Source organism: Ranitomeya variabilis, chromosome 3 (assembly GCF_051348905.1).
Source record: "Ranitomeya variabilis isolate aRanVar5 chromosome 3, aRanVar5.hap1, whole genome shotgun sequence".
NCBI lineage: Eukaryota > Metazoa > Chordata > Amphibia > Anura > Dendrobatidae > Ranitomeya > Ranitomeya variabilis.
In genome coordinates this window covers 471,135,224-471,162,941 of record NC_135234.1, presented here as the reverse complement: position 1 = coordinate 471,162,941, position 27,718 = coordinate 471,135,224, and the positions used below count along the sequence as shown (strand labels likewise).

At 42.7% G+C, this 27,718-nt stretch overlaps 1 protein-coding gene and 2 long non-coding RNA genes across 5 annotated transcripts in view; 2 read left to right on the top strand and 1 right to left on the bottom strand.

The window, feature by feature from the left end:
* The window catches only part of FHL2 (four and a half LIM domains 2), a 198,144-nt gene that overhangs the window by 157,175 nt on the left and 13,251 nt on the right, over positions 1-27,718 (top strand). For all 3 annotated transcript variants that reach the window (XM_077296673.1, XM_077296672.1, XM_077296671.1), the window contains exons 3-4: positions 19,052-19,226; positions 19,539-19,708. In XM_077296673.1, the coding sequence (XP_077152788.1) occupies positions 19,052-19,226; positions 19,539-19,708 (345 nt within the window). The remainder of the gene's footprint in view (positions 1-19,051; positions 19,227-19,538; positions 19,709-27,718) is intronic.
* On the bottom strand, positions 12,580-15,077 carry LOC143816389 (uncharacterized). Its single transcript, XR_013223932.1, has 3 exons — positions 14,861-15,077; positions 13,706-13,742; positions 12,580-12,650 (listed from the first exon to the last, which is right to left on the bottom strand). It is a non-coding gene; the product is annotated as an uncharacterized LOC143816389 (long non-coding RNA).
* On the top strand, positions 15,117-17,996 carry LOC143816388 (uncharacterized). Its single transcript, XR_013223931.1, has 3 exons — positions 15,117-15,715; positions 16,834-16,870; positions 17,926-17,996. It is a non-coding gene; the product is annotated as an uncharacterized LOC143816388 (long non-coding RNA).

Sequence of the window (27,718 nt, the reverse complement as noted above, 5' to 3'; positions counted from 1 at the left end):
CTACGTGGGCTGTGTTATATACTGCATGGGCTGTGTTATATACTATGTCTCTGTGCTATATACTACGTGGCTGTGGTATATATTACGTGGCTGGGCAATATACTACGTCGCTGTGCTGTATACTACGTGGCCTGTGTTATATACTGCATGGGCTGTGTTGTATACTATGACTCTGTGCTATATACTACGTGGCTGTGCAATATATTACGTGGCTGTACAATATATTACGTGGCTGGGCAATATACTACGTGTCTGTGCTATATACTACGGGGGCTGTGCTATATACTACGTGGCTGGGCAATATACTATGTGGGCTGTGCTATATATTACGTGGGCTGTTATATACTACATTGGGTGTGATATATATTACGTGGGCTGTGTTATATACTACGTGGGCTGTATGCTATATTTCTTTGCTGTATCTGTGCATCATGGATCGTGGTATGGAGGGGGGCCCACTGAGACTCTTTCACCCGGGGCCCTCAAAAACCAGGAGCAGGCCCTGGCTTCACTTATTGTTCGCGGCCGGGCGTGACCAATCAGAGACAGGCGCAGTCCGGCTGCGAATTGGCATGGAATTTGAATCACGCTTCGCTAATTGGTCGCACCCGGCCGGCCGAATCCTGTGTATAAATTGCATTATTCTGGAAACTTCATAAATAAACTACATATATATTCTAGAATACCCCATGCGTTAGAATCGGGCCACCATCTATCAGTTATATAAATGCCTGGAGTACCAGGAGTTACCTTTTCTGCCACCCTAGATCTATCTGGTATAAGGCAAAGTGGCTTATTGACACCACTGCAGCACATGACTTAGGAGACCCTAGCTCAGAGAATGGACCAGTTGGAGTCTATAGCGTGAATATGTTATTTGTATGCTTTCCACTCATATATGAAATTTCATCTATTTATATGATTTTCACACCAGACTCTTCAAAATGCAGCTACTAGAGTGATCTGGTGATTGACTTGGGTACTGCTCAAAATAACCAGAATGCCAGATGATTTTGCTAGTGGAAACCGGTTTAAAGGGAACCTGTCACCCCCCAGGGCCTATTAAAGTAAAAGAGCCACCTTCAGCAGCACTAAGGCTGCATTCTGTGAAGGTGGCTCTTATGTTTATTATCCCTAGGAATGCTGAAATCATGACTTTTATAAATTTTGCGCCATACCTGTATTGTGTCCCGGAGGTATGTTTTATCCCCCTGACTCAACCGCCTCGCAGCCGTCCATCATCCTGCTCTGTCCTCCATGCGCCACCTCTATTCTTTCTTGTGACGTCACCGACGCCTTCGATATGCAATCCGAGACCACCATTCTTTGTTCTCCTCTGGTCTGCTTAATCGCCATCTCTAATCCTTGTGCACAGGACATTCCAATGCTCTCTGTACAGCAAGCAATGATGTCCTGTTCTTCAATCAAGTGAAGCAATGACGCCTGTTCTTCAGTCAAGGGAAGCAATGATGTCCTGTTCTTCGGTCAAGGGAAGCAAGCAATGATGTCCTGTTCTTCGGTCAAGGGAAGCAATGATGTCCTGTTCTTCAGTCAAGGGAAGCAATGATGTCCTGTTCTTCAGTCAAGGGAAGCAATGATGTACTGTTCTTCAGTCAAGGGAAGCAATGATGTCCTGTTCTTCAGTCAAGGGAGGCAATGATGTCCTGTTCTTCGGTCAAGGGAAGCAATGATGTCCTGTTCTTCAGTCAAGGGAAGCAATGATGTCCTGTTCTTCAGTCAAGTGAAGCAATGATGTCCTTTTCTTCAGTCAAGGGAAGGGATGTTATTGAATGTGCTTTGAAAGACGTACTATTCCAGCCACCTGACTTCTGCAGCCAATCAGAAGCCTAAGTGGTAAGTTAGCCAAAGAATGGAGAATGGAACATCATTACTATTTGTCCTGTCAGAGAATACGGAAGTGGGGAGCTTGGACTCCATATGGATCAGAGCCGGTAAGTATTTGTCCTTATTAGGACATTTTTTAGAAGTCAGAGAATCCCTTTAAGCTACAATTCGCTAATAAAGTCAAACTAGAAAACCCAATTAATTCTGCTTTGTTGAAGTTTTAAGAATTTGTGCCTCACTATCTTCAACATTAGACATCCCAAATATGTGGTTGTTAGGTTCAGGTAAGCTCAAAATTGAAACGTCAGTTTTAGTTGGAGAGACTCGTTATTAACCACATTCCTTGTTTCAGCTTCAAACACAAACCTACCATGACGTTATTAGCCAGACTGGTTATCATGGAATTTGCAGTGTGAGGTCCACAGTATAATTTACAGCTGTATGCATACAAAGAGGATGATCATCACTCCATAAAAAAAACAATGTATTTTTAACTGTTTTGACATTCTTGGCAGCAGGATACTACAGCCTAATCCTATTATTAGTTGCTGTTTGTCCGTATTTGCAGATGGTAGCCATATACGCGATGACATGAAGTAGATTTTCAATGGATGTAAAAAGTTCAGGAAAAAATAACTTTCAGCAGAAGAAGTCTTGAATTTCTCTTTATTTATTTGAGTTGAAGGATAAATATTATTCTGGACAGTGATTTCAATAAAAACTGAAGCTGAGTAGTGTGCGTATGAACATATTCTTCTTGAAATATTCTTGGCTGGTTATTTCTGTTCTCAGAGTTTAATGGATTATTCAGGACAATATTTCTTCAGCTTAAATAAATGAAGTGAGACTTTGTAGCCGCTGATTGCATATATACAAAACTCTAGGAGACTAGACAAAGACAAGTGCAGGCTCAACATAATATTTGATATTACCTAAGATTAATCATTCATGTGAAATACTTATAGGGAATCTGTCACCAGGTTTTTGCTACCTAATCTGAGAGCCGCATAATGTAGACCCAGAGACCCATTCCTGCAAAGTGTCACTTATCGGGCTGCTTGCCATAGTTTTGATAAAATCACTATTTTATCCACAGGAAATTATCACTAGGCGTAAACTTGCTGCCATATAGTAAGTCCTTCATGATCATGAGCTCTGAATAATCCCACCACACCACTGATTGGAAGATTTCTAACTATGCACGGGGCAGCACTGTGGCGCAGTGGTTAGCAAACCCCACCCAGGACAACATCTGCAAAGAGTTTGTATGTTGTCCCCGTGTTTGCGTGGGTTTGCTCCGGGTTCTCAGGTTTCCTCCCACATTTCAAAGACATACTGTTAGGGAATTTAGATTGTGAGCCCCAATGGGGACAGCGATGATAATGTGTGTAAGGCGCTGCGGAATATGTTAGCGCTATATAAAAATAAAGATTATTTATTTATTATTATTATTCTTAGAAAGCTGCCAATCAGTGGTGTGTGTGGGGTTATACAGAGCTCAGCAGAGAACTAGTAGATCTGCAGCAGATAAAACAGGGATTTTATCAAAATGATAGCAAATCAGTAGGTGACACATCGCTGCAATCAGGGTTTCTGCTCCTACATCATGCTGCTCTCAGATGGGGTAGCAAAAACCTAGTGACAGATTACTTTTAAAAAGTAGCTACTTTAGTTATTCATTATTTTATAGCAATGACATATACCATAATGTCTCGACTAGGAAATCAAATTGTTTGTAGGTGCTGTTGGGATTCACTTTCTTTGTTAGGCATTAGGCCTTAGGCCGGTTTCACACGTCCTGATATTTCCAGTACCGGAAAAAACGGTACCGGAGATATCCGTGTCCATGTGTGTACTACGTGTGGCACACGTGTGCCACCCATGTGCCACATCAGTACCACACGGACAACCCACAGGGAAGTAGCACTACAGTAAGCGCTGTTCCCTGGCGGCTGGTGCTGAAGCCAGCTGTCATCATTCTCCCCTGCTCTGCTGGCAAGCAGATGAGAATGATGAGCGTCATATTAAAGACCGAACGACAGCAGGTGGGGGCTTTTGGGACTGTTACCCCCATCATCCCACACCTGCTGCCGCTAATAACAGTGACAGTAAGTGCGGATGAACGGGGTATTCCACAGCCGCTGGCTGCGATCGTTCGGAAATAAATGAATGAAAATCTCGACGTGGGTTCCCCCCTATTTTATTGAACCAACTAGACAAAGCTCACAGCTGGGGCCGCAACCCCCAACTGTCAGCATCTGCAAGGTTGGTTATCAAGAATAAAGGGGTCTCCACGCTGTTTTTTTTAATTATCTGCTGAAAAGTAGGGTGACAACCTTCGCTGGCAGGCAGGATTTCACTGGCAGGGAACAGATCAGCGGGGTACTGTTAAGTATACTATTTATTATCTAATTTTATCTTATTGGTGCCGATCAGTTCACTCGCCTTTTTCATCTCTCTGACACTTGCCTGTCCATATCGCTATATTCAGGTGCCCTGGTATTCCTACCCTTCACACCTAGTGAGCATGAGCGTGTGTATGACTCACTATAATAGGGATTTCTAGGACATTCAGGGGCAGCCACCGAGGAGCAGGGGCACCGTCACTCGTATATATATCTAGGGTGCCATCCTCTGCTGATAGACAGGTACTGAGACAAAGGAATCTATCATAGAGTGTACTCACAGAGCACGTTTTCATGTGTGCGTGTTTTTTGTTGTCTTTGTCCTTTTAATCAATTATATTAAAAGTTATATTTTGTCTTATATATCTAATTCACGGGGTTCCCCATGCTAGCCAACCCTTCTAACTTCCTAACAAAAAAAGTTATGTTTCAAAAATTGTGCTGATATAAATTAGAAATGTGGGAAATGTTATTTATGAACTATTTTGTGTGACACATCTCTCTGAATTAAAGGCATAAAAATTAAAAGTTTGAAAATTGCTAAATTTTAAAAATTTTCTCCAAATTTCTGATGTTTTTCACAAATAAAAGCAAGTCACATCTAAGAAATGTTACCACAATTATGAAGTACAATATGTCATAAGAAAACAATCTCAGAATCAGTGGGATCCATTCAGGGCTGGACTGGCCATCAGGCACTTCTGGCAAATGCCAGAAGGGCCGGTGGCAGTAGTGGGCCGCTCGCCAGCGCCGACTCCTCCCCACCCAGCGCCGACTCATCCCCCCAGTGCAGACTCGTCCCCCCCGCCAGCGCCGCCGCATTCAACTATACCAGCGAGAAGCCTGTACAGTTGAATGCAATGATGGAGGAGAGAGCGTCCGCTGACGCTCCCTCTCCCATCATTCCCCACTCTGCCTCTGACACTGCAGGTGTGCGATGATGTTATATCATCATGTACCTGCTGTGTGCCGGGCAGACTGTCACTGCAGCTGCTGAGACCGGAGCCAGGAGCAGCACGGGGCACCAGGAGAGGTGAGGAGAGTGTTTTTTTAAAATATATCAATGAGTGATAACTGGATTGTGGGGCTATTGGGGGGGCTGTATTACATTCTATGGGGGGCTGTATTACATTCTATGGGTCTGGCTGCATTACATTCTAAGGGGGCTGGCTGCATTACATTCTATGGGGCTGGCTGCATTACATTCTATGGGGCTGGCTGCATTACATTCTATGGGGGCTTGCTGCATTACATTCTATGGGGGCTGGCTGCATTACATTCTATGGGGGGCTGTATAACATTCTATGAGGGCTGTGCTGTATTACATTCTATGGGGGGCTGTATTACATTCTATGGGGGGCTGTATTACATTCTATGGGGGCTGTGCTGTATTTCATTCTATGGGGCTGTATTACATTCTATGGGGGGCTGTATTACATTCTAAGGGGGGTGGGCTGTATTACATTCTATGGGGGAGGGCTGTATTACATTCTATGGGGGGGCTGTATTACATTCTATGGGGAGGGCTGTATTACATTCTATGGGGGGCTGTATTACATTCTATGGGGGGGGCTGTATTACATTCCATGGGGGGCTGTATTACATTCTCAGGGGGCTACATTATATTCTATGGGGGGCTGTATTATATTCTATGGGGAGCTGCATTATACTATATGAGGAGGGCTGCATTTTATTCTATGGAGGGGCTACATTAAACTGTATGGGGGCTGCAATATGCTCTATGAGGGGCCTACCATATATTATATATGCAGGGGCTGCATTATACTATATGAGGGGGCTGCATTATATTCTCTGGGGGGGTTACATTATACTCAATATATTCTGTGGGGTGGCTGCATTATACTCTGGGGTGGCATCATTATACTATATGTGGGCTGCATTATACTGTATCGAGGACTATGGGGAATACATTATACTATATGAAGAACTATGGGGTGCATTATACTATGGGAAGTGAATTGTACTACATGGATGACAATGGTGGGCATTTGTTATGACCCCAATGGCAGAGGGTCTCAGAAATAAATACCAAGTCTGCAAACACAAAAAACCAGCTCATAGGGCAGTGGTAACTGGGCTGACCGTATATCAAATCCTAGCACCACAAATAGCAGCAGCCGGGGAACGTGCCTACGTTGGTTCTAGACATCTCGCGCCAGCCGGAGAACTAACTAACCCTAGAAGGGAAAAGATAGACCTTTCTTGCCTCCAGAGAAAAGACCCCAAAAGTTGGATACAAGCCCCCAACAAATAATAACGGTGAGGTAAGAAGAAAAGACAAACGTAAGAATGAACTAGGTATTTAGCAAAGAGAGGCCCACTGACTAATAGCAGAATATAGTAAGATGACTTATACGGTCAGCAAAAACCCTATCAAAATTTCCACGCTGGATATTCAAGAACCCCCGAACCGTCTAACGGCCCGGGGGGAGAATACCAGCCCCCTAGAGATTCCAGCAAAATCAGGAATCACATTTAGTACAAGCTGGACAAAAAATAAGAGCAATACAAATAACCAAAAAACAAGGAAGCAGGACTTAGCTTAATTTTGCAAAAACCAGGACCAGCAGACAGGAGCAAACAGAAAGGACTGATTACAATGATGCCAGGCACCAGACTGAGAATTCAGGAAGTTCAAATAGCAACACCCCTGGACTAACGACCCAGGTGGGTGCCAAACTGAGGAAAGACAATCCCAGAGTCATATCACTAGTGACCACAAGAGGGAGCCAAAAAAGTCTAATTCACAACAGGCATTATACTATATGGAGCACTATGAGGAATGTATTATACTATTTGGAGGACTGAGGAGTGTATTATACTATATGGAGGACTGTGGCAGTACATTATACTATATGGAGGACTGAGGAGTGTTTTATACTATATGGAGGAATTGCAGTGTATTTTAATATTTGGAGGACTATGAGGAGTGTATTATACTATATGGAGGAGTGTATTATACTATATGGAGGACCGAGGAGTGTATTATACTATATGGAGGACTGAGGAGTGTATTATACTATATGGAGGACTGAGGAGTGTATTATAGTACATGAAGGACTATGAGGAGCATATTATACTATATGGAGGAGTGTATTATACTATATGGAGGACTGAGGTGCACATTATAATATATGGAGGACTATGGGGTGTATTATACTAAACAAGCAAAATGCTGCCTATTCATCGAGTGATTGGATTGTTTATGTGGGAACAGAAATCCATGTTCTCAGCAGCACATCGCCGGTGTAAACTGTAGATGTGCTGCTGATAACATGATATTGTATGGGGACAGATTGATCTAATTGTGATTGTTCTGTTCCCTTCATTCTTTCTCAGTTGGTGTAAAGAGGCCGGGAAACAAGTGAACGACTTCAGTATTGTCGATCACACTCGTTTAGCGGCCTGAGATCAGCGCATGTAAATACAAGAGAAATGCTTCACAGGGAGACCGGGCAAGGATGATGACAGTTGTAGTTAGCACCCGGCGCCTGGGAATAGCGCTAACTCTACTGCTTTTCCCAGCTTCCAGAGCATTTAATTCTGGTATATGTAATGATTTTTAGGGTTGATGTCAGCTGTGTAATGTCAGCTGCTATTAATCCCTGGTATAAGTAATGGAGAGGTGTCTATCAGACACCCCCCACTACTAGCCCAGACCTGGTGAGACCCAGTGACTCTGAAGAGCGGTGACGGTAGTAACAATACCGCTCTTCACAGTCGCCGAGCTCAGCGCAAGACCCGAAATATCTGAAGAGCGGTGACGTTACTGATGTCATCGCTCTTCAGAGTCACCGGGTCTCGTGCTGCACAGTGGAACCAAAAGTGGCTGTAGGCATAAGTTTATGGAGCATCAGAATGGGGTTCCATAGCCTTTCGTCGTCTCAATCCCTTCATTATCTACGAGATCCAGTTATGTAGGTAAAGTAGCGGCTTTTCTTGGTACTGCAACTAAAAGCAATAAATAGGACTGAGCTGTAATGTTGGATACAGCTGTAACTATGTTATATAGTCGTGTTACACTCCCCTCACTTCTTGTAACCTACAAGTGTGAAAAGATATTTCACAGTCACCATGTGACAAGTGGGCCTGTGTAACTTCAAATGCCAGGGCTGAATTTTAGTCCCAGTCCGGCCCTGGATCCATTGAAGCGTTCCAGAATTATTACCACATAAAGTGACAGTGGTCAGAATTGTAAAACTTAGCCTGGTAATGAAGGTGAAAATAGGCTTTGGGGTGAAGGGGTTAAGACAGGTGTGCACAACGGAATGGTCCCCTTTATCCTTTAGATATAACAATTTATTGATGTTTTATATAAATCGAAATTAAGAATATTCCTTACTGGACTGCTAGAGATTCCTCCACATTGGGAAATATCCTGTGTGAAGTCAACGTATTATTTATGGAGAGAATTATTGGTCATGCTAGTCTTGCCTAGTTTTCTGCAGAATCTGCATTACGTAATGTGACATATTTATTTGGATCATGTGATCTGGCAGTTATTAGTAAAATATAAAAAAGAGGACTTTTTAATTTTTTGGATGATGTGATAAATAATTGATGATTGATTTTCAGATAAGTTTGCCAGTTTTGTGAAGTGCATGAAATATATTATGTAGTAACTGAGCTCAGGTGAAAGTTGCTGCTTCCAGTGATATTAAATCAAACTCCGACAGGGAGACAAAATGTTCTCTGCTGGCCCTCTCCTGTCCCATTCAAGAATGTAACTGCAGATTAATAAGTGAATATCATAGAAATTCATACCCAAACACTGAGGAGTCCATTACTGATGGGGAATATTCAATGTCTAATTTTTGTCAAGAAGAACTGGAAGAGCCAATAGTCTTATATGCAGTACATACGAAGTATGCAACTTTCCTTTCATGCGTAGTAGTATGGACTCAAGGGGTTGACACCAACATTCTGCAACTGCTGTTACCAGTGTTGGACTGGGGTAATAAGAGCGCACCAATAACATTGGCTCTGTGAGACCACTGTTCAGCTACATGCAAATATTACATTACCCTCTTTCACAAATTTGTCTATGATTCTTTATAATAATACATTGGGTGGTTTTTTAAATGAACAACTCTAATGGGGCTGAAAAAAGTGTTGAAATATTAAATACCGTTTTTTTTATTTATTTTTTTTAAGAATTGCACTTCTTATATAAAAAAAAAGTTGGGAAGTCGCTAAACAATCAGATTGACTTTTTAATTTTTTAAAAAGGCTATAAAAATGAAAACTTTTTAATTGCTTTTTTTATTGGCATTGGTTTCTGTTGCTTTTAGCTAAGCTACAGGGGTGAGAATACAGAGAGGAAAAATGAATTCTGTGAAATTAGAAGTGGTGTCTCCTATTTTCTAATGCTAACATGTTAAATAATATTACGATTGGTGGATGTTTGACTGCTAAGACCCTCTGGCCCTAAGAACCAAAAGACATGGGTCTCATGCCCCTCTGCATTTTCCGTACACAACTGCACTCCATGCCACCCACTTTATAGGGAACTGATACGATACACAGTCATGGATAGAGCTGTGTTGTGTCTTTCAACTTGAAATCATTGAAATGCACAAATATGTTGTGTCTTCCACTTAGAAGGACACTCATTGGAGCTGCTCAACCGGCTGGCTAATTGATGTAGGCATTCCCCCTTAGTGACAGAGCCACATTTTTTAAATCTGACCAGTGTCACTTTATGTGGTAATAACTCTGCAATGCTTCAACAAATCCCAGTGATTTTGAGAACGTTTTTTCGTGACACATTATACTTTATGATAATCGTAAATTTAGGTCAATATGTTTTGTGTTTATTTATAAAAAATATCAAAAATTTGGGAAAAATGTTAAACAATTTTCTAAATTTGAATGATTATCCCTTTAATCCAGATTGTCATACCACAGCAAAACATTAATAAATAACATTTCCCACATATCTGCTTTACATCAGCACCATTTGTAAAATGTTATTTTATTTTGTCAGCATTTTAGGAGGTTTAAAAATGTAGCAGCAATTTTTCATTTTTTCAAGGAAATTTACAAAATGTATTTTTTTAGGGACTTATCCATGTTTGAAGTGCCTTTAGGGGTCCCATATATTGGGAAACCCCCAAACGTGATACCATTTTAAAAACAGCACCCCTAGACATATTGAAAACTGCTGTCAGGTAGTTTATTAACCCTTCAGGTGCTTTAGGCCGGTTTCACACGTCAGTGGCTCCGGTACGTGTGGTGTCAGTTTTCTCACGTACCGGAGACACTGACACACGTAGACACATTAAAATCAATGTGTCTCTGCAGATGTCATTGATTTTTTGCGGACCGTGTGTCCGTGTGCAAAACACGGAGACATGTCAGTGTTCGTGGGAGCGCACGGATCACACGGACCCATTAAAGTCAATGGGTCCGTGTAAAACACGTACCGCACATGGATGCTGTCCGTGTGCAGTGCAAGAGACAGCGCTACAGTAAGCGCTGTCCCCCCAGCATGGTGCTGAAGCCGCCATTCATTTCTTCTCTCCAGCAGCGTTCGCTGGAGAGAAGGAATGAAAAATCATTGTTTTTTTATTTTTTGGCGTTTAAAATAAAGATCCTTGTCACCACCCCCCTCCCACCCACTGTGCGCCTGCCCGCTGGAAATAAAATACTCACCCCGCTCCCTCGATGCTTCCTCTCAGCGTCGCAGCTTGTCCTGTATGAGCGGTCACGTGGTGCCGCTCATTACAGTGGTGAATATACGGCTCCACCTCCCATAGGGGTGGAGCCGCATATTCATCACTGTAATGAGCAGTACCATGTGACCGCTCATACAGGAAGACGCTGCGGAACTGAGATGAAGCATCGAGGAAGCCGGGTGAGTATTTTATTTCCAGCGGGCAGGCGCACAGGGGGTGGGAGGGGGGTGGTGACAAGGATCTTTATTTTAAACACCAAAAAAATAAAAAACAATGATTTTTCATTCCTTCTCTCCAGCGAACGCTGCTGGGAAGAAGGAATGAATTCCGGCTTCAGCACCAGATGCAGGGGACAGCGCTTATCTCTAGCGCTGTCTCCTGCACGGTCCGTGTGGTACCCAGTCGGCAAATGGGCGGCACACGGCAGCCGCACGTGTGCCACACTGATGTGCTACGTGAGCACACGGACACAGATAACTCCGGACGTGTGGGACAGGCCTTACAGGAATTAATGCAAAGTGGTATGACAGAAATGAAAATGTGTATTTTTACAACCTAAATGCCTCTAACTTCTGAGCAGATTACTAGAGCTGTCAGACTGTAAGGCCACTATTTGGACGTGAATTGCCATGGCAAACATCAGGACCACACAATCATGATCTGAGGGCACCAGTTTCGATAAAGAGGAAGCTCCCACACTCTGTTAACCATTTAAAATGATGTAGTCACTATTGACAGCAGCATCTAAGGGGTTAATCAGATTTGGAAGGTGCAAATACTGATCGTGGCTGATACAGCAAGTTGTCAGCTATAGTGCACAACCGACAGCTGCTGGATTGTCACCTGAATGGGGAGGCTATTCTCTTATATCTCAGGTTAGTTAAAAGATATATTGGCTGTCATTAAGGGGTTAAGAACTGTACTTTATTATAGTACAATAAGTGGATATTTGAATATGTGTTATGTGAACCAAACAACATTGTTAAAGGGGTTGTATTAAGTTTGCAAGTTAAAGAATAGGAGGTAATGTCCCAATTGCTGGGGTTCTGATCACTGGGGGAAACACCATTCCCGAGAATGGGGTCTTTGGAGAAAAAAAAAAAATGAGAAAACCAGCTCACCTACTAGGCATTTGTTGTGGGGAAGCCCGGATGACGTGCAGTCTTCACGTGAGGCAATAGAACAAATAGAGGAGAAAATCCAGCTTCCAAAAATATCAAAATTTATTAAAGATAAAATCCAAAGTCCAAAAACATGGTTCACAGGAGAAGAAATAGCAGCAAGCTACATGTTTCGAACAATAAGTTCTTTTTCAAAGCTGCTCACCATGCACCAGAGTGAGGTTTAAATAGCAGCTGTGAAAATCACAGAAAATCACTCCACCACCTGATGCAGCAGTGATTATATACAATAAAAACGCAAAAATATCACAAAAAACATCACAAAAAAACAAAGAAATATATAATATACATATGTGAAATATATAGTACAACTAGACAATGTGAATCTCTCAGTAATGAAACATGATTTCCTTGCGAGCATTTAAGCCCATGGGATGGCAAGTGTTAAGGTAAAACATCCAATAAGCTTCACGCGTCATAAGACGTCTCTTCAAGTCTCCTCCTCTGGCTGTCACTCCAAGCCTCTCAATGCCGACAACCCGAAGGAATGCAGTATTTCTTTGATGACTGGTGATAAAATGCTTAGACGCATGAGACACAGAACGATTATTATTAGTGGACACAACAATATCAGTGATATGTTCAGAGATACGCGTCTTTAACATGCGAGTGGTACAACCTATGTAACTTAATTTGCATTTCATGCATGTTATCATATAAACCACATTCTTACTATTGCAGTTAATAAATTGCTGGATTTTATGTTCTTGTTTATCACTGCTATCAGTAAAAGAATGCGTGACAACAGAATGGGCACATGTGCGACATTTAGAAGCACCACAGTGATAAAAACCTATATGGTGTAACCATGTATGGGAGACTTTACTAGATTTAAATAGGCTGGGTGAGAGAATGTCAGACAAAGTGGTAGCCTTTTTTGCAATCACCTGACAGCCTGAAGATAGAATTTCAGAAAGAATCTCGTCCTCATATAAAATAGGAATGTTTTTCAAGATAAGAGATTTAATATCGTTGTATTGAGGACTATATTTGATAGAGCAAAAGGTTTTTTGATTTTGATACACTTTTTTCTCCTTATTTTTTGATACCAGCATATCGCTGCGTTTTTTTTGTTGTACTATATTTTTAGCTCTATCAAGAGCCCACTTAGAATAGCCTCTTTTTTCTAATTTTTTACAACACAGATCAGTCTCTTGCTTTAAAATACTGGCATCATTACAATTCCTGGTTATTCTGGTAAGCTCGCCCACTGGTATGGACTTTATTGTATGTCCAGGATGGCTGCTGGACGCATGTAAAATGCTATTGCCAGAGAGGGGTTTATGAAATGTGGAGGTGGTAATAACATGGCCCACAGTACTGCACAGTGTCAAGTCCAAAAAAGAGATCATGTGCGGATTATGACTGCATGTGAAGCGAAGATTGAAGTCATTAGAATTGAGATGGACAAGAAACTCTGGTATGGCAGACACATCGCCACTCCAGATGAGGAGTAAATCGTCGATGTATCTACCATACCAGAAAATGTCCATCGCAAATGGGTTGCAATCCGAATAAAAAAACAATTCCTCCCAATATGACATTACCAAGTTAGCAACAGATGGTGAGTGTTTACCTCCCATAGAAACTCCTTTGCATTGGAGAAAGAACTGCTGATCAAAGGAGAAATAATTATGAGTCATTAAGAAAAAGATAACCTGTATAACATAATTGCACAAATCAATAGTGTAGTTACTGTACTTATGCAGATGAAATTCTAGTGCTTGAATGACAATGTTATGTGGAATACAGGTATACAATGAAATGACATCACAACTTATCCATTGAAAACCATCACACCATGCAATATTAGAGAGCTGATGTAGAACATCTCTTGAGTCTCTCAAAAAACCTGGAACTCTCACAACCAATGGCTGTAGAAGAGAGTCAACCCATTGGCTTAGACGTTCTGTTAGAGAACCCATCCCTGATAATATAGGGCGCATTGGTGGAGGTGTAATACCTTTGTGTACTTTGGGTAAGCCATACATTGTAGGTATAGTGGGGCAATCAACCTTGAGATACTCAACATGTGTTCTGGTTAGAACACCCAAAGCTGCGCCTTCATCTATCAAGCTGAACAGTTCTTTTTTGTAAACCGATGTGGGATCTGAAGGCAGTTTTCTGTACGTTGTGGTGTCATTCAAGAGATTGTTCATCTGATCTTTATACATCAATGTGTCCATGACAACAATCAGGCCACCTTTGTCTGCCTTTTTTATAGTGATCTGGTCCATCTTTTTAATTTCCTGGAGAGCTCTGCGCTGCTTCCAATTTAAATTACCTTTATGTGTTCTGTGCTGGACATGTGTGTCTAAAGATCTCAGATCTCGTTCAATGACAGCTTGAAATCTGTCCATGCAGTCAACACGTGATTGAATAGGATAAAATGATGGATTTTTTGTTACAAATTGATCAGCTTGATTTACATCTCGGTTTAAAGATACATTAGACCCATTCAAGTCATTCAGATTTCTCAAAAGACATTGTTCATTAAACGTAAGGTCACAAAATTCATTCCTGACAGCAGAGGTATCCACAATGGAGGTAGATTCCTGTTTGAAAAAATGTCTTTTGACTGTCAAATTACGAATAAATCTGTTGATGTCTATCAATGTATGAAATAAATCAAACCGTTGATCCGGTGCATATTTGAGTCCCAAGGACAACACTTGCAATTGTTCAACTGAGAGATCACAACTAGAAATATTTAAAATATTAGAAAAATCACCTGAAAAAGATGTTACTTTCTGTTGCGGGTAGCCATGCGAAAGTTTCCTGCGGTGTTTGCGGCCCCCGCGCCTCTTGCGTTTTTTGAGTTAAATCTTCTTGGTCTACGGTAGTAGGTGTTGGTGTTATCCACATTTTGATTGATGTTTTCATCACCACCAGTTTCAATAGACCCATTATCCATAGAATCCATGTCTGAGGAACTGAAAGAAACTCGGCGCTCAGATAAGCCCCAGATAACCCCAGAGGGTTGCGCATTAAGAAAATTCCCACCACCACATATTCACAGCAGTTTGTGCAAGAGTGGAATATGATCCTAAGTAATTGCTCCATTCAGCTAATGCAATTAATCATGAAATATGAGGACACCAAGCTGAAAAATATTCAGTCAGAAATCAACAACATTAAAACTAGCTTGGAAAATAAAGACACTATTAAATATAATGAGGAATTAAAAAATATAAAAATATCTTTATTGAAAACAGAAGATTTAATCATGAGTCGCAAGAAAAATAAATTTCAACGTGACTTAAGAGATTATCAAACAAATCAGGTATATGAATGGGGTAGATGGCAGAAAGCACACAAAAGCCCTCGCCCAATCCTGAAACGTACTAATTCCTCTGATATATCTGAGCGCCGAGTTTCTTTCAGTTCCTCAGACATGGATTCTATGGATAATGGGTCTATTGAAACTGGTGGTGATGAAAACATCAATCAAAATGTGGATAACACCAACACCTACTACCGTAGACCAAGAAGATTTAACTCAAAAAACGCAAGAGGCGCGGGGGCCGCAAACACCGCAGGAAACTTTCGCATGGCTACCCGCAACAGAAAGTAACATCTTTTTCAGGTGATTTTTCTAATATTTTAAATATTTCTAGTTGTGATCTCTCAGTTGAACAATTGCAAGTGTTGTCCTTGGGACTCAAATATGCACTGGATCAACGGTTTGATTTATTTCATACATTGATAGACATCAACAGATTTATTCGTAATTTGACAGTCAAAAGACATTTTTTCAAACAGGAATCTACCTCCATTGTGGATACCTCTGCTGTCAGGAATGAATTTTGTGACCTTACGTTTAATGAACAATGTCTTTTGAGAAATCTGAATGACTTGAATGGGTCTAATGTATCTTTAAACCGAGATGTAAATCAAGCTGATCAATTTGTAACAAAAAATCCATCATTTTATCCTATTCAATCACGTGTTGACTGCATGGACAGATTTCAAGCTGTCATTGAACGAGATCTGAGATCTTTAGACACACATGTCCAGCACAGAACACATAAAGGTAATTTAAATTGGAAGCAGCGCAGAGCTCTCCAGGAAATTAAAAAGATGGACCAGATCACTATAAAAAAGGCAGACAAAGGTGGCCTGATTGTTGTCATGGACACATTGATGTATAAATATCAGATGAACAATCTCTTGAATGACACCACAACGTACAGAAAACTGCCTTCAGATCCCACATCGGTTTACAAAAAAGAACTGTTCAGCTTGATAGATGAAGGCGCAGCTTTGGGTGTTCTAACCAGAACACATGTTGAGTATCTCAAGGTTGATTGCCCCACTATACCTACAATGTATGGCTTACCCAAAGTACACAAAGGTATTACACCTCCACCAATGCGCCCTATATTATCAGGGATGGGTTCTCTAACAGAACGTCTAAGCCAATGGGTTGACTCTCTTCTACAGCCATTGGTTGTGAGAGTTCCAGGTTTTTTGAGAGACTCAAGAGATGTTCTACATCAGCTCTCTAATATTGCATGGTGTGATGGTTTTCAATGGATAAGTTGTGATGTCATTTCATTGTATACCTGTATTCCACATAACATTGTCATTCAAGCACTAGAATTTCATCTGCATAAGTACAGTAACTACACTATTGATTTGTGCAATTATGTTATACAGGTTATCTTTTTCTTAATGACTCATAATTATTTCTCCTTTGATCAGCAGTTCTTTCTCCAATGCAAAGGAGTTTCTATGGGAGGTAAACACTCACCATCTGTTGCTAACTTGGTAATGTCATATTGGGAGGAATTGTTTTTTTATTCGGATTGCAACCCATTTGCGATGGACATTTTCTGGTATGGTAGATACATCGACGATTTACTCCTCATCTGGAGTGGCGATGTGTCTGCCATACCAGAGTTTCTTGTCCATCTCAATTCTAATGACTTCAATCTTCGCTTCACATGCAGTCATAATCCGCACATGATCTCTTTTTTGGACTTGACACTGTGCAGTACTGTGGGCCATGTTATTACCACCTCCACATTTCATAAACCCCTCTCTGGCAATAGCATTTTACATGCGTCCAGCAGCCATCCTGGACATACAATAAAGTCCATACCAGTGGGCGAGCTTACCAGAATAACCAGGAATTGTAATGATGCCAGTATTTTAAAGCAAGAGACCGATCTGTGTTGTAAAAAATTAGAAAAAAGAGGCTATTCTAAGTGGGCTCTTGATAGAGCTAAAAATATAGTACAACAAAAAAAACGCAGCGATATGCTGGTATCAAAAAATAAGGAGAAAAAAGTGTATCAAAATCAAAAAACCTTTTGCTCTATCAAATATAGTCCTCAATACAATGATATTAAATCTCTTATCTTGAAAAACATTCCTATTTTATATGAGGACGAGATTCTTTCTGAAATTCTATCTTCAGGCTGTCAGGTGATTGCAAAAAAGGCTACCACTTTGTCTGACATTCTCTCACCCAGCCTATTTAAATCTAGTAAAGTCTCCCATACATGGTTACACCATATAGGTTTTTATCACTGTGGTGCTTCTAAATGTCGCACATGTGCCCATTCTGTTGTCACGCATTCTTTTACTGATAGCAGTGATAAACAAGAACATAAAATCCAGCAATTTATTAACTGCAATAGTAAGAATGTGGTTTATATGATAACATGCATGAAATGCAAATTAAGTTACATAGGTTGTACCACTCGCATGTTAAAGACGCGTATCTCTGAACATATCACTGATATTGTTGTGTCCACTAATAATAATCGTTCTGTGTCTCATGCGTCTAAGCATTTTATCACCAGTCATCAAAGAAATACTGCATTCCTTCGGGTTGTCGGCATTGAGAGGCTTGGAGTGACAGCCAGAGGAGGAGACTTGAAGAGACGTCTTATGACGCGTGAAGCTTATTGGATGTTTTACCTTAACACTTGCCATCCCATGGGCTTAAATGCTCGCAAGGAAATCATGTTTCATTACTGAGAGATTCACATTGTCTAGTTGTACTATATATTTCACATATGTATATTATATATTTCTTTGTTTTTTTGTGATGTTTTTTGTGATATTTTTGCGTTTTTATTGTATATAATCACTGCTGCATCAGGTGGTGGAGTGATTTTCTGTGATTTTCACAGCTGCTATTTAAACCTCACTCTGGTGCATGGTGAGCAGCTTTGAAAAAGAACTTATTGTTCGAAACATGTAGCTTGCTGCTATTTCTTCTCCTGTGAACCATGTTTTTGGACTTTGGATTTTATCTTTAATAAATTTTGATATTTTTGGAAGCTGGATTTTCTCCTCTATTTGGTCTTTGGAGAACCCTGTCTGAAGAGAGCAGAGGTCAAGCATGCTCATCTCAGCTCCATTCATTCTCTATAACAGGGGTGGGGAACCTTTTTTCTGACAAGGGTCATTTGGATATTTATACCATCTTTAAGGGGCCTTAGAAATTGGCACACTAACTCCACCCACAAAGTACGTCCTGATGCTGACGCTGGTGTCAGGACGTAATCCTTCTTCGCATGCACCTCTGTATAGCACATGCTCACAGAACAAGGGCCTGTGGTCGTCAAAACACAGGAGCCGGCCCAAGAATTGTGGTACCTGAAAATCTGCCCGGGAGCTGGATAAAAGGTCATAGCGGGCAGTAAACATCCTGCGCGTCTGAGGTTCCCCCACCCCTGCTCTATAAGATTGCCAGAGATTACCAAATGTTCTTGGCTTTCTGCTGCAGTCCCATACCGAAGAGTGAAAGTGTGCATGATCAAACTTCATTCAAACTGAGTTCTCCAGAGCCCCATTCCTGCGGTTAGTGAAGATCCCAGGGGTTAGACCCCCAGCAACCAGTGATATGGGATAAACGCCAAAGTCCAAAGTCGTATACTAACCAATGTATGGCCTGCTAATGTTTCAGGATCTTTCATATAAGGATCGCCACTGGCATGAAGCCTGTTTTCACTGCTTCCAGTGCAAGCGCTCATTGGTGGATAAACCATTTGCTGCAAAGGATGAGCATCTCATTTGTACGGAATGTTACTCTAATGAATATTCTTCCAAGTGCAATGAATGCAAGAAAACAATTATGCCAGGTAAGTTCATTATTGGGGATTTGTAAGAGGATGGAAAGAAAACGGAATTTTGTTCACCATTTCTGTATTTTTTTTTAAATTTTCACTACTGCAAATATTAATCGCTAATATTTATATCTGCATTAACCACCTTGTCTTTTAACACCATTTTATAATGTAGTATTGAGTATATTTTATCAAGAATAATAAAAAAATATTAGATTTGTTTGTGTGTCTTCATGTGTATTTTTTGCACATTTTGTTTCTCTCTGGCCTAATTTAATAGTTATGTTCCTTGTGGTAAGGATCTAAAAATTTGTTATTGCCATGCAGGAACACGCAAGATGGAATACAAGGGGAACAGCTGGCATGAGACTTGTTTTATTTGTGCCCGATGCCAGCAGCCAATTGGAACAAAAAGCTTCATCCCCAAAGAAAACCAAAACTTTTGTGTGCCATGTTATGAAAAGCAGTTTGCAATGCACTGCGTCCAGTGTAAAAAAGTAGGTGATCAAGATCCCCACAACATGTGTGTCTTTTCACTATATAGGAATTTATTAGTAAAAAGTAATAAACTGTGTCTCCATAAGGTCTCGCTCACACTAGTGTATAACACAGCCGAGAGCGATCTAAAGTTTTATTGGATATCACTCAGCCCAATGTCATACTATGGGGCAGTGTCAAATGCAATTTTTTTCTCATACTGACAGGGCTGCCACTAGGAATTTCAGGACCCCATACTGGAAAATTTTTTGGGGCCCATTGAGACTCCGCCTAGGCTCCATCCCAGCCCTGCCTCTCCCCCTCAAACTGTCCACAGTCCCACCGCCCTCTCTTGGAAAAAACTCCATTTGTGCACCACGTCCTCACCAATCACACATTAAAGGGAACCTGTCACCCCGTTTTTTCGGTATGAGATAAAAATACCGTTAAATAGGGCCTGAGCTGTGCATTACAATAGTGTATTTTGTGGACCCCGATTCCCCACCTATGCTGCCGAAATACGTTACCGAAGTAGTCGTTTTCGCCTGTCAATCAGGCTGGTCAGGTCAAAAGGGTGTGGTGTCCTCCCCCAGATCTTGCGTAGTTTTCCGTTGGTGGCGTAGTGGTGTGCGCATGCCCAAGGTCCCGAATCCTCTGCCAGGGGTGTGAAAACAACAGCGATGTCCGTTATTCCATTGGTGGTCGGTGGGCGCGGCCATCTTGCTTTGGCCGCAGAATCGGCGCTCTGCTGGCCGCGGCTTCAGGAAAATGGCCGCGGGCATCCGCGCGTGCGCAGATGGCTATCGCGGCGGCCATTTTCGTGAAGCAGAATTCGCATCTCGGCTTCACGAAAATGGCCGCCGCGATAGCCATCTGCGCACGCGCGGATGCCCGCGGCCATTTTCCTGAAGCCGCGGCCAGCAGAGCGCCGATTCTGCGGCCAAAGCAAGATGGCCGCGCCCACCGACCACCAATGGAATAACGGACATCGCTGTTGTTTTCACACCCCTGGCAGAGGATTCGGGACCTTGGGCATGCGCACACCACTACGCCACCAACGGAACACTACGCAAGATCTGGGGGAGGACACCACGCCCTTTTGACCTGACCAGCCTGATTGACAGGCGAAAACAACTACTTCGGTAACGTATTTCGGCAGCATAGGTGGGGAATCGGGGTCCACAAACTACACTATTGTAATGCACAGCTCAGGCCCTATTTAACAGTATTTTTATCTCATACCGAAAAAACGGGGTGACAGGTTACCTTTAACAGTTCCCATAACCAGATCACATACATAGCCAGGAGCTTTTGTTTTGGCCAAAACCTTTTTTAATCCACCACCATGACAAAGTCAAATCTTTTGGCCGAGCCCTACTCTACTCTATCCTATTAATAATTTGTTAAAATATCCAATACAATTTAGGTATATTTTTATTTACTTTTCAATGTTTAAAATGACTAATAATACCAGATACAAGGGCAAATACCACGGCACCATGAACACACAGCATATTACCATGTACAGGTAATACAGTGATCACCAGTGGCATTATACACAGGAGTTCTGTATATAGTGTCAGTGTACAGGTAATACAGTGATCACCAGTGACATTATACACGGGAGCTCTGTATATAGTGTCAGTGTACAGGTAATACAGTGATCACCAGTGACATTATACACAGGAGCTCTGTATATAGTGTCAGTGTACAGGTAATACAGCGATCACCAGTGACATTATACACAGGAGCTCTGTATATAGTGTCAGTGCATAGGTAATACAGTGATCACTAGTGACATTATACACAGGAGCTCTGTATACAGTGTCAGTGTACAGGTAATACAGTGATCACTGGTGACATTATACACAGGAGCTCTGTATATAGTGTGATTGTAAAAGTAATACAGTGATCACTGGTGACATTATACATAGAAGCTCTGTATACAGTGTCAGTGTAAAGGTAATACAGTGATCACTGGTGACATTATACATAGAAGCTCTGTATACAGTGTCAGTGTAAAGGTAATACAGTGATCACTGGTGACATTATACACAGGAGCTCTGTATATAGTGTGATTGTAAAAGTAATACAGTGATCACTGGTGACATTATACATAGAAGCTCTGTATACAGTGTCAGTGTAAAGGTAATACAGTGATCACTGGTGACATTATACATAGAAGCTCTGTATACAGTGTCAGTGTAAAGGTAATACAGTGATCACTGGTGACATTGTACACAGGACCTCTGTATATAGTATACAGTGTCTAGTGTCAGTGTACAGGTAACATACTAACTCACCAGTGACGTCTCTAGGTGAAGTCCTTCATCTTCATCCATCATAGACCACCATCACTTCTTCCAGCCAGGGCTCGTCTCTGCCGGAAATAACACAGTTATCTAGAGCACCGCTTGCAGAGCATATTATTTATTTTTTGCCAACTTCTACACTACACCAGATGAAGAAAAAAAGGCAACAGTGTCGCTCTGCACAATAACAGGACCCCCCCTCATTGAAAACAGTATCCTCAAAAAATAAAATATATGACTGCAGTAATAATATCCCTTAATTAGCCTCTAAGGTAATAATCCCCCCATCTGGTCCCCTTGTGTCTCATTCCTAGCTTCATCCATATGTTCTCTCATCCTGCCCTCATGAGTATCCATTCTCCTCAAGTGATCTCCCCATCCTGTCCCATATGATCACTCCATTCTGCCCCATCTGTCTCCATTCTGCCCCATCTGTCTCCATCCTGCCCCACCTGTCCCATGATCCTGCCCCACCTGTCCCATGATCCTGCCCCATCTGTCCCATGATCCTGCCCCATCTGTCCCATGATCCTGCCTCATCTGTGCCATGATCCTACCCCATCTGTCTCCATCCTGCCATAATCCTGCACCATGTGTCTCCATCCTGCCCCATGTTCGTGCCCCATACCTCCCTTTCTGTCTCCATCCCTCCCTATCTGTCTCCATCCTGCCCCATGATCCTGCCCCATGTCTCTGGAGCGCCCGCCAGGGCTGTGGGGTACTTGGGCCGGGTCCGACGGTTCTTAAGGAGGTGGTCACAGCAGCCATGACCCGGTCTGTGGCCCTGGGCATAAAATAAAAGTCAAATGAAATTAAAGGGGAATAAAGTTTATGGGGTGAATGTTCGTGACGCCACCTGTGGTGTTTGGCAATGGATGGCCGACGCTACTGTTCAGGTCCACTGGGGCAGTTGGTGACGCAGCAGAGTTGGTTCAGCTCTCCACTGGTAGAGCTAAGCACCAAGGCAGTTATGGTGTTAAATGTGATGGTAGTGGTTGTAGTGCAGGGCAGGTGGTGCAGCAATAAGTCAGAGGACACAGCAGGGTGCAGTTTCCACACTTTACTCACAGTTCTTATAGGCAGTTCCCAGCCTGGTGCTGTGTCCTCTGGGTTTGGGGTCCAGCCAGCTCTCAGGTAATTTGGAGCACACTTTGCCAGGAACCCCTTCATATGTTCCTTTCCTGGCCATCTCACTGCACTGGCTCCTGCCTCTCCTGCCCTGCGCCTTCACACACAGTGTCCCAAGCCAGCAGCCTCGGACCTTGTTGGGCGATGTCCTCCTGGTCCCCTTGATCCTATGTGGCCGCCTTTTCGGCGAATGTGTTTAGCGGTGGCTGTGGCACGTACAGTTACCACAACCTCCGGCTTGCTAGCTGAGCCTTGTAGTTCTCCACTAGTCTGGAGGCCGGTTCCCCCACTGCGACCTGATTCCTCCACCCAACTACGGTCGGCGTGGATTCGGGCCCCACTGGTGGATTCCTAACTACCCATGCCCCTAGGACCCCTTCTTCCTCTCTCACTCTCTGGAACTTCTCTCTGTCCTCCTTGTTTTCTCTCTGTTCTCTGGTGCTGGGATGAGCTCGTCCCTGCTCAAGTCCTCAGCTCCAACTCCCCTACTCACTGACTAACTCCTCCCTCTTGTTCCCATAACAACTCCTCACAACTGACACTCTCCCCACCCACACCTTCTACCTAGTCCCTCCCTGGCCTGGAGAGGTCTAGTGTTGGATGCTAGTGTGTGGGTACTGGGTAGTGTCCCCTCCTTACCCGAGAGCGGAGTACCACACCTCTGGTTGAGGTGCAGTACCTCTGTGGCGACTGGACCCTCAGGGGCGCCACATCTCCATCCTGCACCATGTCTCCATCCTGCCCATGATCCTGCACCATCTGTCTGTATTTTGCCCCATGTCTCCATCCTGTACCATGTGTCTCCCTCCTGCCCCATCCTGCACCATGTCACATGGCAATAGTTTTTAACTGAACCTACATCTCAAACGCAGGTTCAGTTACTGCACCAGCCGAATCCTGCTGCTGGGGCCCGGTGAGCAGAGCTCAATTATGCTACTGACACTCGACTTAAACTCTCATCCAAGTGTCATCTTAGTGTGATCTGATTCTCCTGGATGAAAGAATTGGAGCACATTGAGAAGACAGAGAACTCAATTTCTCCATTGTTTGAGGCCGTGAATATTGGACTGCACTCAGATGACAGCTGAGTGCAGTCCGATGTTTCACACACAATCATGGACTTGAGTGGGTGCATGTGATCCAAATTTCAGAGTCACTCAAGTCACAGCATACTGCAGATTATTTTTCCACAGATCAATTCAGTCTGTTGAAAAAAATCACATGTCTGCGCTGCCCCATAGTATAACATTGGGATGAGTGCTGTCTGATAAAACATCACATAGCACTCAGCCATGTTATACACTGGTGTAAGCGAGGTAAGACTCTTTATTCCCCCTGCAGATCTTCTCCTATTAGCCTCTAATGCTGGAGTCCAGCATCAATTACGTTTTTTTTTTGCAATACTGTCAAATCCTTTCATATACAGTGCCTTGCGAAAGTATTCGGCTCCCTGGAACATTTCAACCTTTTCCCACATATCATGCTTCAAACATTAAGATACCAAATGTAAATTTTTGGTGCAGAATCAACAAGTGGAACACAATTGTGAGGTTGAACTAAATTTATTGGTTATTTTAAATTTTTGTTGAAATTCAAAAACTGAAAAGTGGGGCGTGCAATATTGTTCGACCCCTTTAACTTAATACTTTGTTGCGCCACCTTTTGCTGCGATTACAGCTGCAAGTCGCTTGGGGTATGTCTTTGTCAGTTTTGTACATCCAGAGACTGAAATTTTTGCCCATTCTTTCTTGGCAAACAGCCCGAGCTCAGTGAGGTTTGATGGAGATCGTTTGTGAACAGCAGTTTTCCACAGATTCTCGAATGGATTGAGGTCTGGACTTTGACTTGGCCATTCTAACACCTGGATATGTTTATGTGTGAACCATTCCATTGTAGATTTTGCTTTCTGTTTGGGATCATTGTCTTGTTGGAAGACAAATCTCTGTCCCAGTCTCAGGTCTTTTGCAGACTCCAACAGGTATTCTCCAAGAATGGTCCTGTATTTGGCTCCATCCATCTTCCCATCAATTTTAACCATCTTCCCTGTCCCTGCTGAATAAAAGCAGGCCCAAACCATGATGCTGCCACCACCATGTTTGACTGTGGGGATGGTGTGTTCAGGGTGATGAGCTGTGTTGCCTTTTGTGCCAAACGTATCGTTTGGCATTGTTGCCAAAAAGTTCGATTTTGGTTTTATCTGACCAGAGCACCATCTTCCACATGTTTGGTGTGTCTCCCAGGTGGCTTGTTGCAAACTTTAAACAATATTTTTTATGGATATCTTTGAGAAATGGCTTTCTTCTTGCCACTCTTCCATAAAGGCCAGATTTGTGCAGTGTACGACTGATTGTTGTCCTATGGACAGACTGTCCCACCTCAGCTGTAGATCTCTGCAGTTCATCCAGAGTGATCATGGGCCTCTTGGCTTCATCTCTGATCAGTCTTCTCCTTGTTTGAGATGAAAGTTTAGAGGGACGGCCGGGTCTTGGTAGATTTGCAGTGGTATGATACTCCTTCCAATTCAATATGATCGCTTGCGCAGTGCTCCTTGGAATGTTTAAAGTTTTGGAAATCATTTTGTATCCAAATCCGCCTTTAAAGTTCTCCACAACAGTATCACGGACCTGCCTGTTGTGTTCCTTGGGCTTCATGATGCTCTCTGTGGTTCAAACAGAACCCTGAGACTATCACAGAGCAGGTGCATTTATACGGAGACTTGATTACACACAGGTGGATTATATTTATCATCATTAGGCATTTAGGACAACATTGGATCATTCAGAGATCCACAATGAACTTCTGGAGGGAGTTTGTTGCACTGAAAGTAAAGGGGCTGAATAATATTGCACGCCCCACTTTTCAGTTTTTGAATTTCCACAAAAATTTAAAATAACCAATAAATTTCGTTCAACCTCACAATTGTGTTCCACTTGTTGATTCTTCACCAAAAATTTACATTTGGTATCTTTATGTTTGAAGCATGATATGTGGGAAAAGGTTGAAAAGTTCCAGGGAGCTGAATACTTTCGCAAGGCACTGTACATATATTGTGCTTGTGACATGTGTACACTATGCATATATAGTGTGTTTTTATGTTACATGACATCTCTGGAAGGTGAATCTATTTCTCAGCTATAAATCCTGATGAGCACAGTGTCCTGGTGACCCCCTGCCCCAGGGGCGTAGCTAGAGCTTTTGCCGCCCGGGGCTGTTCCCGAGTTTGGCGCCCCCCCCCCCCCTAGAACGTATGCGATTTTCACACTCAGTCATGTGCCCACGAGCTCCTCTCCCTTAAGCTCCCAATGTTCAGTGAAAAACTGAGAGAAGCAGAAGAGAAGCTCGTTGTTACAGGACCATGAGTATGAAAATCGCATATGAGTGACGTGTCCATGTGTCGACGACTGGAACCTGCAGAGGTGAATCCTGACATCGCAGCTTCTGAATTCTCACAACTAATGCATTGCACACTTTTAGGATTCTCCCTTGCCGGTGGACAGTCATGTCAGCACAAGCATGCGATTTGTATACTTCCGACCACATTCCGACTAGACGTGCCTGGCCTCGCTCAGTTCATTTTCATAGAGTGAGGCCACACATGTCTAGTCAGCACGTGACCGCATGTATGTAAATCGCCAGCACCAGAGAATCCTGACAGTGTGCAGGGTGCACTGTGAGAACTCAGAAGTCTGCAGTCACAAAGAATGACTGCAGACTCATTACAAACCTGGACATCCCCTTTAATGCTCCTAACATAAATAAAAACATGAGAGTTAGTCAGTATCACAAATAACATTTACATCCAGGTACCTTATAGATGACGTCGCCTCTGGAGCCATTCTTCTTTTCTTCATCTTGTCCAGACCCCATGATGAGTTTTCTCATCCACAGCCGTCTCTGCAGACTTCCATCTTCTCCGCTCTTTTGCAGAAAGTCTCCACATGACGCCCTTAAAGATACAAGTGTCATTACAATGCTCCGGAATAAAAAATTTCCCCGCACTATATTGTCTGCACAAAATATGACCCCCACACTGTCCGTCTTATGGTACATGCTCTTCACACTGACCTCTCCTTTCTATACCGGACCCCTCTTCACACTGACCTCTCACACTGTGTCCCCCCTATTGGGCCCAGTATTTATACTGTACTCTCTCATCACACTCCCCCTCCTTTGTATACTGTCCCCTCCTGGCTGTGCCCTTACACTGTCCCCCATGCTACGCATGCACACATCCCAACACCCTCACTCCCCGTACTCTGTCCACATACGTTTTTCACATCGCTACTCATACTGTGTCCGCATACATTCCCCCGTTTGACCCCAAGCTGTCTGCACCCATCCCCCATACTGTTTCCTCATATATGCCCCCCCATCTCCCCCTTTGCTTTTCATTTTGTGTCCTCAGATCTCCCCCACACATTAAATCCCCCCATCCCCATGACAAATCTCCCCCCACACACAATAAATACCCCATCTCCACTCACATTAAATCTCCCCCCACAATAAATCCCCCCATCTCCACTCATATTAAATATCCCCAATCCAATAATATATCCCACTATCCCCACTCACATGAAATCCCCCCCCATC